This window comes from Microchirus variegatus (genome assembly GCF_963457635.1).
Source record: "Microchirus variegatus genome assembly, chromosome: 11".
NCBI lineage: Eukaryota > Metazoa > Chordata > Actinopteri > Pleuronectiformes > Soleidae > Microchirus > Microchirus variegatus.
This window is the reverse complement of record NC_139812.1, coordinates 9,789,016-9,805,182: the sequence shown is the minus strand read 5'-3', so window position 1 is coordinate 9,805,182 and position 16,167 is coordinate 9,789,016. Positions and strand designations below refer to the sequence as shown.

Genomic DNA, 16,167 nt, shown 5'->3' with positions numbered 1-16,167 from the left:
GATAGAGCGACGCTCAAACGAGCTTCGTAGGATACCCCACAGGCAATTGATAATCGTTTATTTTTAAGTTTAATCACATACCTTATACTTCTTCTTGAGGTTCTCCCACTTCTTTGAAGCCTGTTGCCCGGTCACTTTCCCCTCCAGCCCAATTTCTTCCAGAAAGATCCTGCATCACAGCACTACACAGCACAGTCATTCATTAGGCTATTTAACTCAACACAGATAAATGTCGTAAAAAAGAGGCAAGAATGAAAAGATTGAACAAAGAAAGACTCACTCCCACTGTTTCTTCGCCACCATTTTCGACTTTAAAAAGTCCTTCTCCTTGGCCACCCTGAAACGGATGAGCCGCCTCGTCTCCTCTGGTGTCCCTGCAGTAAAAAGGGGAAAGGAAAATAGCTTCAAGACAGCGAGTCACGTAGCACAGGTATACTAGTTATACCGATATCAAAGTAGTGCGCCGGTACCAAACCAATTTTGAGTTCCAATAATTAGTGCTAAAGGTATTGATATCAATAAAATGACAAGGGTACCTAAATGTATGCACATGCCTAATTTTGTTTAAATAATACTTGCAGACTTTCTGTAAATTATACAAACTTTATTTCACTTCTCAAATATCACTGTCACTTTGTCTCCTATATGATATATTTAACTGAAATTTCTTATCCAAACAACCAATGATTTATAAAGGAAACTCATGAAAATTTACATGTGTGCCCAACCTTTTGCATACCACTGTAAATGTATGGTTTTTGGGTCAGTATTGAGCAATTAAAAATAATGTTCAGAGCAAAAACAAAAAAAAGTCACTACCTGACAGATGTATTTACTTTGCATTACAGGAATGTTCTAAATGCATTCTAAGTGTTTCACGGGTTAATGGTTTGCTTTCTTTGTGTATTTCATGAGGCTTTTTAATTTGCCTCAACCTCTGCTTGAAAAAAAAAATCAATTTCTGCTGTCAGTGAAAAAGTTTATCACCATCACTGAGAGTCACTAAAGAAGAACGCTAAGAACGCCAGAGTGCACTCATGGTGAGCCAATCTCCATAAACCACTCTCAGTGTGACACCGGATTGCTGACATCCACCTGAGAGACTGACAGTCACACAGACACACCCACACCACACCCTCAAAGGAGGAGAGAAAGTGCAAATAAAAGAGCCAAACAAAACAAGAACATATGACTTAGGGTAGTAATAGGTTGACATCCTTTTCCTCCACAGCAACTCAAAATAAAGAATGATGGTTGTATTATGTCAATAGATACACATTGGCCAGGTCAGTTTAACTCTGTTCTAACTAAATGTACAGTCTACACATCCAATAAAAAATATAGCTTGTGGCTGTTGTGGAGACGTGATCATCCTGTCAGACTTGACGGGTCGATCACGCCTCCAGCAGTCAGGCCACTCCCCCAGGATGGTGCTTCATGTGTACGACAGCATATTCGCTCTCTCATCCCGGTTCATCGTCCTGTGCGCACGTTTCCTTATCTCCACCACCTAACACCCGGCTGACAGTTCTGAGGAAGGCAGAACATACGCGCTGAAACTGGTTAACAACAAGGTAAAGGAAATTTTCTTTCCTTTCCAAGTTCAATCAGTAGACATAATTAACTTTACAGCATATGTAACTTCCTTCTTGGAGGGTCCTCTCCTTGGTGAACAAGTATTTCATCTCTTAAATCTGTTTGCCTCTCTCTGTTCTCTGTTCTGACCATGTGAGTGTCATCAGACAAACGTTCTTTATGAAGCTCCTTCAATACAGAGCTACACAAGCTCTCCATTTTCAGCAGCGAGAGAACCCTCTCTTCTTAGAGACCTGTTTAATGTCAATCAGTTGCATAGCTGGCTGGACTACATACCTGCAATTACTGTCAGGGTGTGCATATCAGGGCACGGAAATGCAACAAGACGGAGTCAGATTTGTATTGCGAGAGTCATGGAGAATGGCAGAGTGGTGGTCAATATGCGTGACCAGTACACAGACACTCCTTAGGGTCTGTTCAATAAAAGGGCACACCAAAATGTGGACTTTTGTCACTTGTCAATATGCCACAGATGTCACAAATCATGAGGGAGGGGAGGCAGCGTGCCCTTTTCGTGCTGAGTGCAGAGTTGAGCGTTACAGTTGTGGCAACACGACTGAATGACGCCGTATTCACCAGACATGTCACCTATCGAACACCTTTGGGATGTTATGGATAGGCTTGTCCACCAGCGGGTTCCAGTTCCAGTTTCCCAGAACAGCCGCCAACTTCAAGTGGCTCTGAAGGAGGAATGGGACAACATCCCCCAGGCCACGATCGACAACCTGGTGATGTCCATGCGTCGCCGGTGTACCACTCTGCGTGATGCTAATGGTGGACACACACGTTATTGAAGTTTGTGAACTTGGATCATCGACCCCCATTGTGTTCTTCCTGCCATTACTCCAGAACTTTTGTTTTGAAATTGATCCTAATGCTCGCAAATTAAAGCCACTTTATTGATAAAGTTGTACTGTTATTTTTAGATAGTTAGTTCTTTGGCTGGTATGAATGAAAACTAGGGATGCACCGATTGCTCGGCCAGTGACCGGAACCGGTCAGTCAGAAATATTCCGATTTTAATAAGCCGGTCAAATTCACCCGCATCACGCAGCATCAGCAACACACAGGCACGCGGCTACACGCACATGTAGTAGAGTGTAGGGCTGGGCGGTATACCGGTTCACACCGAATACCGTTTTTTTTCCCGTTGGATATGAATTTTTAATATACCGCCATACCGGTGTATTTGATAACACAACATCCACGCAGCCGCGGCGCTGTTGTCTGCTTTGCGAGTGGGAACACTCTGCATGTAAACGTTTCATGAATGCTTATATACTGTATTTGTTTCAATCAATGAATGAAGCCTGTCATATTTGGGACAAGAGTCGGGACCTTAAATCACTTGCACAAAACTTTTGATCGGCACTCAGCATTTGTTTGTTTGTCATTTAAACCAGTGTGTGCAGAGAGCGCGAGGCATTGTTGGCACGGGGCAGGAGAGAGAGAGAGCGAGTGCGAGAGAGTGAGGTCTGTGCTCTTGGTCATTAGTTAATTTACTTATTTTTGTGTAGGTAATATGTTGTGAAATATGTTTAACGTTAAATAAACTACATCTACAGGTAGTTATGTCTCGTTATTATTATTAGTTAGGTATTAGTTTGTCCTGTTATAGACATCATGCTGTCATCGCCTGACAGTCTGGCTTATTAAAAGCCCCCAGATGCGACGGATGCAACGCACACCAGATGCGCGATGCAAATACAATGAGAATATATTCGAATATCTGTGTTTTTTTAAGAGGGAATATTTGAATATCATTTTTGAGCAATTTTTAAAAAATTGAAATAGGAATCGGCTAAAATCGGTATCGGCAGGTCAAACTTCTTGATAAATCGAAAATCTGCCCCAAAAAATGGCAATCGGTGAATCCCTAATGAAAACACTGTGAAAACTGTAACAGATTGCAATTTTTGTAGCTCCATCCTATAGTTTACCAAACTGAACCAAACTGTCATTCAGGAAATGGAGCTAAACAGACATGACAGCATACAAGTGAATATAGAGATACATGTTCATTTAGATCCCACGCCATAATAGCTGTCGAAGTATGTGTTCTTGGTAGGATCTGACATGTACCTCTTATTCTAACTGTTTTTTAAATTATTATTTCAGCATCCATGGAGTCATTGGATTCAGTCAACCCTTCTCTCTACAAGTACAAAAAGAGGAACTTTCTGGTCAAAGACAAAATGCGACCCAAGGACCTTGATGAGCTTCTGCATGTTGAGATCCGTCCAACTGATGTCTTCCTTGTCACGTACCCAAAGTCGGGTAATTTGCTTTTAAAGATTTTTCCAATGTTTTTTTTCCAAGAAAAGTATTTATGTTTTTATCGACCAATGTGGCTAAATTAATTCAGATCAATTCAGTTTTATTTGTATAGCGCTGAATCACAACATTCATTATCTCAAGGCACTGCACATAGTAAGACAACCCAACAATTCACATCATGAGCAAACACTAGGCGTCAGTGGAGCGAAAAAAAAATCTCCCTTTTAACAGGAAGGAATCTGACAGAACTAGACTCAAAGATGCACGACCATCTGCCTTTACCGGTTGAGGTGAAAGGAAAAAAATGGGGGACAAAGGAGAGGTGGGGGAGTGAAAGGGGGGAGAGAAAGGGAAAGGGAGAGGCGAGTTATAGAGACAGAGGAGACCAGGACCAGATATAAAACAGATGTATCAAGTTGAATGAGTTATAACATGTTTATATTTTTTTATAGTAGTTTTTTTTATAGTATAATAGTACTGCTACTAATGATAATAATAATACTAGTCTCGAAACTGGATCTGGATCCTACAGCCTGCAATATGAGGGCACAGAGAGAGAAGAACAAGGTTAATGACTAATAATAAAGTAATATTCATACGATGAGTGTGAGGGAGTGAATATGAGTGCGTGAGTATGAGTACATCACAGAGATTCCTCAGCAGCAGCAAAGCAAAGAAGTGTTTCATGTTTCCCTGAGCCAGCTCTAACTATACGCTTTATCAAAAAGGAAGGTTTAAGTCTAACTTTAAATAAAGAGGTGTTTGCCTCCCCAACCTACACTGAGAGCTGGTTCCACAGGAGCGGAGTCTGTGAATCTAAATGTAATCAATGGGGCTTCCACCCCCCCAGCTCTAAGAAAAATCTCCCCATCAGGATGTATAACAGTGACCAACTGAAGGAAGCAATTTGCTGAGGTCCTCCGGTTCTGAATCCAGATAACCAACATTTCCAGAAAATGTGTTTCACTGTTTGTCTTTTCCTTATCTTTTAAATCAAAAATGAGTGCATAGTTCCATTGTGAAGACATAACAAACTCTGGAATAAAGATGATCGTGATTTGCTTTAACTTGCACAAATTTTGCAGAAGTTCACCTGTTCCCGTCTGCCTCACTCGCTGTGCTGGGCGAAGAAATAAAGTCAATGAATCAGTTAAACACTGTTGATTTCTTCCCATGGAGCTGACATTAAAGTCAGTCAGCTGGGGAAGGCAGGTTGTCCAACCACTGTCACTGTCACCGGCAAAGACCGTCTCTTGCCCAGCTCAGCGAGTGAGGTAGCCAGCAGCAAGTGACACAGACTGAACCGATCAGTCAATATAGATGCGGTTCATATGTTTAAAACACATAAACAGCTGGAGAAATTCGATATATTTATTAAAATGGGAATGTACTTTTAATCTCATAAATCTGCAACTTTATTTTCTCGTATATTTGACACTTTTAATCTCGTAAATCCGCGATCCGAGCCCGTGACGACCGGAAGGGTCCATTGAGCTGTCACTCACAATTCAGTAGGCAATCAGCAGACAGCTTCCTAAGGCCCGCCCGCAAACCCAAAACCATGAAGCAAAGAACACTTCAGGGAGTGCAAAGTACAAGTGAGGTAGCGCAAAGAACAAATCAGGGAGGGCAAAGTACAAATGCATTTTCAAACAATTAAATAATTTATTAAATCAATATTTATTTTGTTTCTGAAAAAGTGTTGCTTGCTTCGTGAAAAATGTTGTCTGAAAATATTGACACAAATCTAATTCCATAGTCATTAAGCAGAACTTGACTGTACTACTCATACCAAGCGTATGCATGTGTAAGTCAAGACAAGTCACGTCAAATTTATTTATACAGCACATTTACAAACAACTGAGCCGCAAGTGCTTCACAAAAAGTGCTCAAGTGCTTTTGAGATTAAGTGATTAATCTAAAGAAAATCTAAAAAACTGGGCTGCCATTTTGCCCACCTCTCCATCAGACCATGATTAATAATACAAATGTCTCTCAGGTACCTGATAGTCAGACACATTTGGGTCTTTTCAAGTTGTACTCCCTACTTTATTTTTACTTCCATAGGCACAACATGGATGCAACAGATCCTGGTTCAGATTATGGACGCTGCTCACCCTGAACAGGCAGAGGATTTAATCAATAGAGATCGAGTTCCTTGGCTGGAGGAGAGATCTTTAGACAACCCTTTCAGAGACAGACCAGATCCTCGGATGCTTGGCTCACATCTTCCCTTTGAAATGTTGCCCCTGGATATAAAAGCCAAGCAAGTCAAGGTGATTTACACTTTACATCTTTGAAACGACACAAACTCCAACTGCAATCAAATTAGACCATGCAAACGAATATGTCTGTTTTTACTTCTAGGTTGTCTATGTTTGGAGAAACCCAAAGGATGTTGCGGTGTCTGCATATTACTTTGCTCATAGTTGGGTCTTGCTAGAAACACCCAAGAGCTTCGAGGATTTCTTCCAGCAATTTCTGGATGGCGATGGTAAGTTCAGAGTTATAGGTCATATTTTAGTACCTTGTTCGTACATAGTTTTAAAGCAGACCGGAAGTTCCAATTAACACAGTTTTGTTGGTGTGTATCTGTGCCATTACCTCGGTTATGAAGCCCTGAATGTTCAAAACAAACAGTTCAGCCACTGCTGAGAATGCTGTGTTGTATTCTAATCTCGGGCTCAGCGAGATTTCCGGTTACATAAACAGCATTTCTCCTGAACAGCGGACCCTCACTTGTGATCTGATCTCACTTGAGTGTGCTCTGAGTGGCTCAGAGAACCACTGAACTACACAAAATGTGATTTTAAGGGATGCACCGACTAATTGACCAGCGACCGAAACAGACAGAAAATTTCTGTCTGACCGGCCGGTAATATTCCGATTTTAATAAGCCGGTCAAATGCAACCGCATCGCGCAGCATCAGCAACACACGTGCACGTGGCTACACGCACATGTAGTAGAGTGTAGGGCTGTGCGGTATACCGGTTCACACCGAATCATTTTTTTTTTTCGTTATGATATGAATTTTTAATAAACTGCCATACCGGTGTATTTGATTACACAACATCCGCACAGCCGCGGCGATGCTGTCTGCTTAGCGAGTGAGCGCTCTGCATGTAAGCGTATCATTAATGTTTATATATTTGTTTCAATCACTGAACGAAGCCTGTCATATTTGGGACAAGAGTCGGGACCTTAAATCACTTGCACAAAACTTTTGATCAGCACTCAGCATTTGTTTGTTTGTCATTTAAATCTGTGTGAGGAGAGAGCACAAGGCATTGTTGGCACTTGGCACAGGGCGGGAGAGAGAGAGGGAGAGAGAGAGAGAGGGACAGCGAGAGAGCCAGATTTGCGCTCTTGTTCATTAGTTAATTTACTTACTTGTGTGTAGGTAATATGTTGTGAAATATGTTTAAACTTAAATAAACTACAAATACAGGTAGTGATTCGTTTTTGTATTTTTAGTTGGATATTGGATGTGAACTGATTGTATTTCTATGTTAAAATGTTCTATTAAAGAAAATATGCAAAAATATATATATTTCTGTATGCTGTAAAGTGGTTTAAAAAATTGAAATCGGTATCGGCAGGTCAAACTTCTTGAAAAATCGGAATCGGACCCAAAAATGGCAATCGTGCATCCCTAATTTTAACACATGGGCCTTCAGATGTGTAAAATACTTACAGTTCATTGTGGGTCAGACAAAGTCAGTTAAGGAAGTGGTCTTTAATATGTCCTGAGAACATGTATAGCATTCACACATGCTAAACACTGTAGCCTTTTTCATGACACAATCAGATAAAGCAGCAGGTGTTGCTGATAATCGGATTATTTTATGTTCAACAGTTTACATGGGATCATGGTTTGATCATGTGAAGGAGTACTACGCACAACGGGACCAAGTGAATATCCATTTTGTCCAGTATGAGAACTTGTTGAAGGTGGGAAATCTTTTTTTAAGCCAATGATGTGCAATTCAAAGTTTTCATTTGTCTCTGAGATTGAAACTTATTTTTAAATGCCCTGCAATTGACAGGACCTCAGAGGTGAAGTTGTGAAGCTTTGTGCTTTCCTTGGAGAAGACCTGACAGATGAGGCGATCGATCGTATCGTTGATGTGTCCATCTTCAAAAACATGAAGACCGACCCCAAAGCAAACTACAAGGATTTGATGGAAAAAGGCCGCTACAATGGAAAAACCATGCGCAAAGGTTTTTCAGTCAGGATAGCAACACTTTAGTTGACAAGGAAATCACATACTAACTTCAAATGTTCTGAAATAAGTCAAAGAACAAGTAGAGATTATTTAATTTGTCTGTGTCTGACCAGGTATAGCAGGAGATTGGAAGAATCTCTTCACAGTGGCCCAGAATGAGCGTTTTGACCGTGTCTACGAAGAGAAGATGAGCAACGTTCCCATAACCTGCACCTGGGAGATCAGTCAGTAGATCCTCCAAAAATTCAGAGGCTGATGTTCATCTCAATATCTCTGACTGCCACGTTTCAACAAATATTGTATGAATATAATTAAATGTATGGTTTTGGGTCAGTATTAAGCAATCACAAATAATGTTCAGAGCAAAAAAGTCACTACCAGACAGATTTATTTACTTTGTATTACAAGAATGTTCTAAATGCTATTTTAAGGGTTGCACGGGTTAATGGTGTGTGTATTTCTTGAGACTTTGCTATTTGCCTCATGTTGTGTATTCTGAGTTATATTAGGACCTGTAGTTGGCATGCAGATTAGCCATGTGCTAATAAGTTACGCTGCCACTAATAAACACTAGGTCATGGTCTGATAAATCATTGTTATATTTAGTAACACAACGGTGAAAGATAAAACACCTCTACCTATGCTTGGTCATTCACATTACATAAAAGGGAGTATAGAGAATCTCAGAAACGGCCACGGCAATCAAATCAAACAGTTGATGGTGTAAATGAGTGGATGTTTGTTTGTATGTGTGTGTGTGTGTGTGTGTGTGTGTGTGTGTGTGTGTGTGTGTGTGTGTGCAAGGCCCATATCAGTGTCAGCATTTCGTGTCAAGTTTTTCCAACAATTACATTTTGTTCCTGCTCCATTTAAAAAAAAAAAAATAATTCAATTTCTGCTGTCAGTGAAACACTCAAGATTATTACCATCATTGGGAGTACAAAGAAATCCAGTGAATATAACTATTATACACACATGGTCACTGTGGAGATTTTACACCTCTCGTCTAGCCAGGGCTTTGATGAGCTGTCAATAAATCCACCGGAAACAAGAGTTGTTGTGACTCGTTTTTTCAATTGGACGGTCAACCATGAAGTTCAGCCCTGGGACAGTCTTGTGCCTCACTGCGCCAGTATTGTCAATTTTCTGACTGTGTGAAGACATACAACCCACATAACTTATTTTTTTAACAGCGAGGCCCTTTGAGAGCGTCCATGGCTGAACCATATTTAACCTTTCGGTGTCAGACCACCCGCTAGTGGCTGGGCCTCTAGCGGCTCATTCACCACCACAGTGGCACCGACAAGCTAGCTGAATATGATATAGTGCTGGCCGCAGACGAACCACACAATTTATTCCCTACAAAACCCAAACATCTTTTGAAGATGTGTTGTGTGCTGCCTGACAAAGGCTCCGTAGGCCACAATGCCACAGCAGCAGCATAAATTACCTTCAGTTTGAGCTGGTGGGTTTTATGTAGAGAACATGCACACTCTGCTCTTCCCATGATAAAAAACACTTATTCCCAGGTTGTGTCACACACAGGGGGTCGAGCTGAGTGAAGCGGGGGAACAAGAACCATATCACTGGTTCTCAGCAGTGTCACAAAATCTGCAAGTGATGTTTTGAAATGTTATGGTTACAAGCAAACTTGGAAACAAACATCTCCATCAACATTTTGATTGATTGGCAGAACATTTTCTCAACTAATGAATTAATTATTTATTATATAAATCAGTCTCAATGTGGACAAGCCAGGTTTCTCCTGGCGCCGTAACCTGTCCTGCAGCATGTGTACTGCGCCACATCATTTCAAACTATGCACATTCCTGGTGTGTCATCTTGTAAAGTTAAACATCCTATCTGTGAGATCTACCAACTACCAGACTACAGTTTGGCATCTGATAAACCTTTAAAATAGGGATGGGACAATACCACTTTTTGTGTGCGATATCGATTGAGTATCTACCGAAATCGATATTAGTCCAACAACACATTTGTGCCAAGTCAATTCAAAGACATACATTTTCCAACTGTGTGACAAATATTGTTGTCCCAAAAAGAAGCAATAATCAGCCCAAACATGACTCAGTTAAAATGCTTTTGCTATAACAACCATGTAACAGTATATGCTGCATCTCAGTCAGTACAATACGAGACTAGGCTGTCATACTCCCGCCTGTTTGCAGCCATCTAGTTTTACCAATGCTATGTAGCTGTTGCCTCCATCTGTCAACATAAAACAAATTACTTCCTGCAGCATGGGAATGTTGCCAGGCAACGTGGGATTGAAACAATGCTGTACTGCGAAACACTGAGAGAGTCATGTGATCGGCTTAATCAGCAGTCTGTGAACTCATTTGACAATGGTTTGAATGTAGCAGACATTTGTTTATATTTAGATTTACTCTGCACCTTTAAATGATGTGTTTGTGAATCATTTATTGTCTATTATTATTCATGGGACAACAAACACATATAACAAGAAGTGTCCTTTAAATCTCAGAGAAAAGAAGTGTGTCATTCATGATCTACGGCTCTTGTTGCGAAAGTGGTCTAATTTTCCACTTTGACTTTAATTCATCAGTCAATCCCTGTCTCTTCCTTTTATTTTTTTAAAGTCTTTAGCTCCATCCCTACTTCATCTTCTTTATCTCTGTCTTGCCTTGTCGTGACCTTTGACACTCAGCAGTCCCAGATGACCAGAGGATTGCTGGACAATCCCAGTGGGTTAATAATTACTCCAAGCTCACAGTGAAGGAAGCCTGACCCCAGGCACGGCACAGCAAGGCATGGGCAGCCCACGGTAGCGCTGATAAATGAACGTCCCCCTTGCTTGTGTGTGTTTATAAGGAGTGCGAGAAGAGTGGGTGACATGGCTTCAAAGTGTTCCCGTCTTCGGGGATGAGTGGGGATGTCTGAGAACACGTTTGGAGCAAAGGCACAGAGAGAAGTAATTACATTATAAGAGTAGATTATTAGAGTTCGAGCACCACTGGGCAGTGATGGATGCACCGAAGCCAATGTGCTGGTTTTTTCTACGTTTACTTTAATTTGGAGGTCTAAATGCTGACGCTGAATGTGAACATTCAAAAGGGGACATATGTGCATTAGAATATCTAAAAATGACAATATTAGCCAACGCATTTCCAACTCTCTTTAAATCCATATATGTGTGCATTTAATATTGAAGACAACAACCAATATCCTTTTTTGGTGACATCAGCTCTACTCTGTTGTTATCATGAAATGACCATGAAAGCTTTGCAGAACTGAACTGAAATTGATGTTTGCAACATGTATATCCTCATGTATATCCTGTGTATTACAAAGTGTGAGCTGCATGACTTCTGTACCTTCCTCCATGTCTACTGTAAAGCACATGACATTTGTATACTGCCATAGATGATTAAAAGCTATTCCTTTCTATTTTATTGTGTGTGTTTTTCACTATTGCTGCACCTTGATAAAGCCACCAAAGCTGTCCCCAGGCAATAATTTCCCATGATTCCATGCTTCTTCATGATGTCATCAGCTGAGTGTTCTATTATTGTTTTAATTGAGAGACACTTAAGAGTAGAAATTACACTTTGTGCATTTAAAATGTGTACTGCCAGTCTTTGACTTTTAATCTCAATGGGTTTAATTCCTGGTTAATTAAAGGTAGAAATAAAAAATAGAAACATTCAGTTGCCAATGAGTTTGAAAGTGGACTGATGTGAAAAATATAAAAGCACCATAACATAGTTGCTCATGTTCATGGTAGCGTTTCCTGGCTCATTGTGTATAGACTAATTCTCAGCACATTTGACAAGAATCTGTGTTTAGCAGGCTGGTTTTAAGTTTCTCTGTAAATGCATCCCAACGTTGAATTTAGCTCAACAGAAAAGAATGGTTACATTTACAGTGCCGCTCAGAGGCACATTATTACCACTGATAGATGTGGCTCAGGGAAAAGCAGCATTTTTCTAACAGAACTGACCATGACTATGAAATCAGGACAGTGTCTTAAATTCCCTGTGGCTCTTTGTGTTATTTTGTTTCAGGCAGAGGGGACACAGCGCAGACGTGCCTGAGCCGCTGTGTAGAGATAAAGTACAACAGAGAGAAAGTCCAGCAGAGAGAAAACTACAGAGCCATGCAGGAGCGGCGAGGCAGAGGCCGTGGCTTTTCTCAGAGATGAACATTAATAATATGACCAGCCACAATAGAGGCACTGAGATCAGAGAGATCACCTCCATTGTGCCGCCATCTCCTACTGACACCCAACGCTCTACTGAAGGAAGAATAAGAAGAATAGAGGAGCATAACCTGGCTGCTCATTATGCCCCCCTTTTTTAAAATACATAATGGCCTATGGTCCTCTGCTATGCCTTTTAAGTGTGTGTGTGTGTTGAGATGTGATGTGCAGAGATGTAGAGGTAAAAGCCATGTGTGGACAGCACTGAGTTGTGTTGAGTTATTGTGATCTCTGCAGAGCTGAAACACATTGTCAAGTCACTCAAGCAGCCTGAGGGAGTTGTTCTCTCAATTACATTTTATTAGTTTTTCATTTTTATTTTTTTTTAGTTTAGATTTTTCCAAAGGTTTATAGAAGCTGAGAAGTTGTCAACATATGGTTAGTGCTGTAATTTCAATCGCTCTGTTGCATGAAGCCGACGAATCAACGTCTTTGTCGCCAGAAAGTGAAAAAGTTTTAAAAATGCCTGTACGTTAAAATGAGCAAAAAAGGTGTTTAAGGGTTGACATTTAAAACTGTTTCTATGCCACGTGTGTCATATGCAGTGTATTATATGATTATTATAATGATTGTTATTTGTGTTAGATGATTTGACTGATCTTGCAAAGATTTTCCATCCCTAAAAACACACAGTGTGTTATTTCTGCTGCTTGGAGTCTCTCAATCAAATACATTTAAAGACGTGGTTGTGATGACTCTGGGAGGCAGCATGGGATCATGGGAATTCTTATATTGTTGTCTCATTTGGTTTCCCTATGCGTTTGTACTTACGGGGAGAACTTTGGCAGCACATTGCTCAGCAAATGGCAAAGATTAGTCGTGATCCATTAGTGACGAACACACACACACACACACACACACACACACCCACCCACACACACACACAGCAAATGGGTTTGCCCCAGAAGAGGTAAGGTAAAGTAAATTATGTCATTTAATGATGACCAGTCAAACAAATATAAATTTAAAACAGTTACAATTAAAATGTAAGGAGAGTGTCTGTGTGTGTGTGTGTGTGTGTGTGTGTGTGTGTGTGTGTGTGTGTGTAGACAATCGTGGTAAAGATTATGCTTTATGCTGGATTAAAACAGCATAACTTGCATGAATGTATTGCATTGTTTCGAATGAAAAAAGTCACTTACCCCTACAATACATTTTCAAAGAAAACTTGACTTTAAACTGACTTTAACAACCATAACATTTATTTTATTTTATTTATGTTTTAGTACGTGTTTGAGCACAATTAAGTACACATGTATAATGGCATGGAAAAGTATGAAGCAATGGAATCATTAAAGCGCAAATATGTTTACAAATGTAGAGCAGTAATAAGGTAAATGTACTGTACCAAGTTTCTGCAGTAGTACATAACAGAACATGACAAAACAGTATCACTAACATGATTAACGCTAACATAATCACATATTTGATTGTGAGGTTCCTCAAAGTGCACTGACGGCTCAACAAGGCCCTGAGGGGCTGCAGAATATCACTGGTGAAAGGTGGACCAGCATCAATAGAGCCGAGGCTCAGTGGCTGACCAGTGGAATCCCTCTGGTCATTAATCATAGGAGTGGACAGCCACAGACATGCCACTCTGAGGTGGACAGGTCTGTGGCACTGGACCACAGCATGTCCTTGACCTTAGCTATGTGTTTTAATGCACTTTATTTTATCCAATTTTATGTTTTTTATATATATATGTATATATATATATATATAACTTATCTCTGTTTATTTTACACTCTGGTTCACGGCATTTCTCTGCTCATTGTTCCACGTCATCATGGTTGAAACTTGTGTGCATGGATTTTTGATTGATTGATTGATTAACTGCTGAAAGAAGACAGCTCTTTCTTTTGCTGATGGGACCCCATGTAGCAGAGGGCAGTGTCTCAATTTAGGTTTTTAGTTGTTATTGGCCCCTAAATCAGACTGAGCCCTACAGCAACGTTGTCTGATGATTAGGTCATGACCTCAGAGTGGGCAGTATAATAAGAAGAATAAGCAAACAAAAAAACAAACAAAAAAAATAATTTCATACTGTATTTTTCTATTACAGATAGCCTTGACTTCAAGTCTTGTGCATTTGCAGATCCACTGTGATCTGAAAATTGCAATGCAAATGTGTAAATGATAAATTAAGCATAATATTGTTGAAATTGCACTTATTTTTCTCAAGAAATGTCATGTACATAACACGTTTTGTAAAAAAATATTTAATTAAATGTAAAACAAAGGAGCTCTTGTTGTTCATAGGTTTATTATGCTATTATTTTACTGGTCCGGCCCACCTGAGACTGTGTTGTATGTGGCCCTTGAACTAAACTCCTGGATTAGAGATTACTGGGATTAAAAGTAAAACTGTACTGGTGTTTTGATTGCATGTCATCCAGTGACATATCTGCATTGTACACATGTAAAAGATTTAGCTAATGTCAAGACAGATGGAGGCAACAGCAACATAGTGCTTGTGGAGCCTGATCGTTAAGCAGTTTGATGGGATAAATGCTTCGTGTCCCCACTCGCCCCCTGCACTGCTGGTGGAAACACACAAACGTTCCCTTAGTCATTTATGGTTTTACTGCAGAGCCCTTTTTCAAATGGACGCAGCAGTGTTGTTCACAAACACCAAACAGAGGCAAAATAATAACATCAACAGCAAAAATCACCGTAATGAAGCTTTAAAAGAGTCAAGAAAATATAGTCCCACTTCCTGTCCATCTGCATCTTGTATTCCGTCTGTGTTTTCTCTTCGCTTTCCTATTTTCGCCCTATCCTTCACCAGTGTTTATTCAAAGCCTGATGGAGCTGAAGGTCCCCACACTCTAAGTGTTAAACTCTGCCTTTCTACCACTTTGGCAAATAAAGAAGATGAATGTGTACAAATCTGAAAGCAAACAGCCGAGATTGTCAGCACCACGGGAACATTATAGCAGCCACGTGAATGATGATATCGCTTAGTTCGCTGACAGATCACTTAGTAGGCTTGAGGTGGCTGCTCTCCCATCTCCTCTCCTCTTCCTCTCTCCCCTCTCCTGGGACAAAGCTTTCATCCAGAGCCATTTTTCAGCCAATTTATTTTTTGATGTGGTCTAACCTGGGGCATCTCCCGCTGGGAAGGCTTTATGTGGTGATTAATGACGGGTATTTAGCCCGGGTACCTGGGGGAGCCGTAGCCCATCTGCACAACACTGACAGGTACAGCACTGCACTCCAGGACCAAACAGGACAGGACAGGCCTTCAGCAGACTGGAGAGTGGTAGACAGGTGTGATCACAGTCACTGTGCCACCACCGACCACTGTTACATTCACGTTATTACGTTATTAAGTAGTTTCTCTCTTGCTCAATCGTCTTGAAATAAAACTTCACTTATTCTCGGAGCAGTATCTGTTTGTGTTCAACCCTCATCAGCCTTATCTGATGAGTTACATACAGTTCCCTCTGCATACTTTCAGTTTATAAAAGAGCAAAAGGACCTGCTGGCTGAGGCTAGATGATTTAGACATCTATTATACGCTTCATTGCTCTGTCTTCTTCGCTCCATCATGGACCATCCCTGAGCAGAACTGGCCCAGATGCCAGAGGGACCGTAATGAGATTAGGCTGCAGACAGGTTGGTGGCCAGTAGCTGTCACAACTACTCTGTCTCTGTGTGGAGAGATTTATAGGTGTGCGTGCGTTTGCATGAAGGGATACTTGTGTGAGCTTGCATGACTGTATGTGTTACACAAGTCTGTGCGAGGGAGCAGGCGCATGCTGCCACTCTGATGGTGATTAATGAGCGAGGTAATCCATAGTCTCGTTCTGTCAGTGATAGACACA

General features: G+C 40.7%; 1 protein-coding gene across 1 annotated transcript; it reads left to right on the top strand.

Annotated features, from left to right (window-relative positions):
- Positions 1-3,719: 3,719 nt before the first annotated feature.
- Positions 3,720-8,332, top strand: LOC310934053 (amine sulfotransferase-like; the record flags this gene model as incomplete). The annotated part of the gene is made up of 6 exons (XM_083897673.1): positions 3,720-3,873; positions 5,941-6,149; positions 6,241-6,367; positions 7,731-7,825; positions 7,921-8,095; positions 8,214-8,332. The coding sequence occupies 6 exons, from the start codon at positions 3,720-3,722 to the stop codon at positions 8,330-8,332; spliced, it is 879 nt and encodes a 292-aa protein (XP_083753799.1).
- Between the last annotated feature and the right edge of the window lie 7,835 nt (positions 8,333-16,167).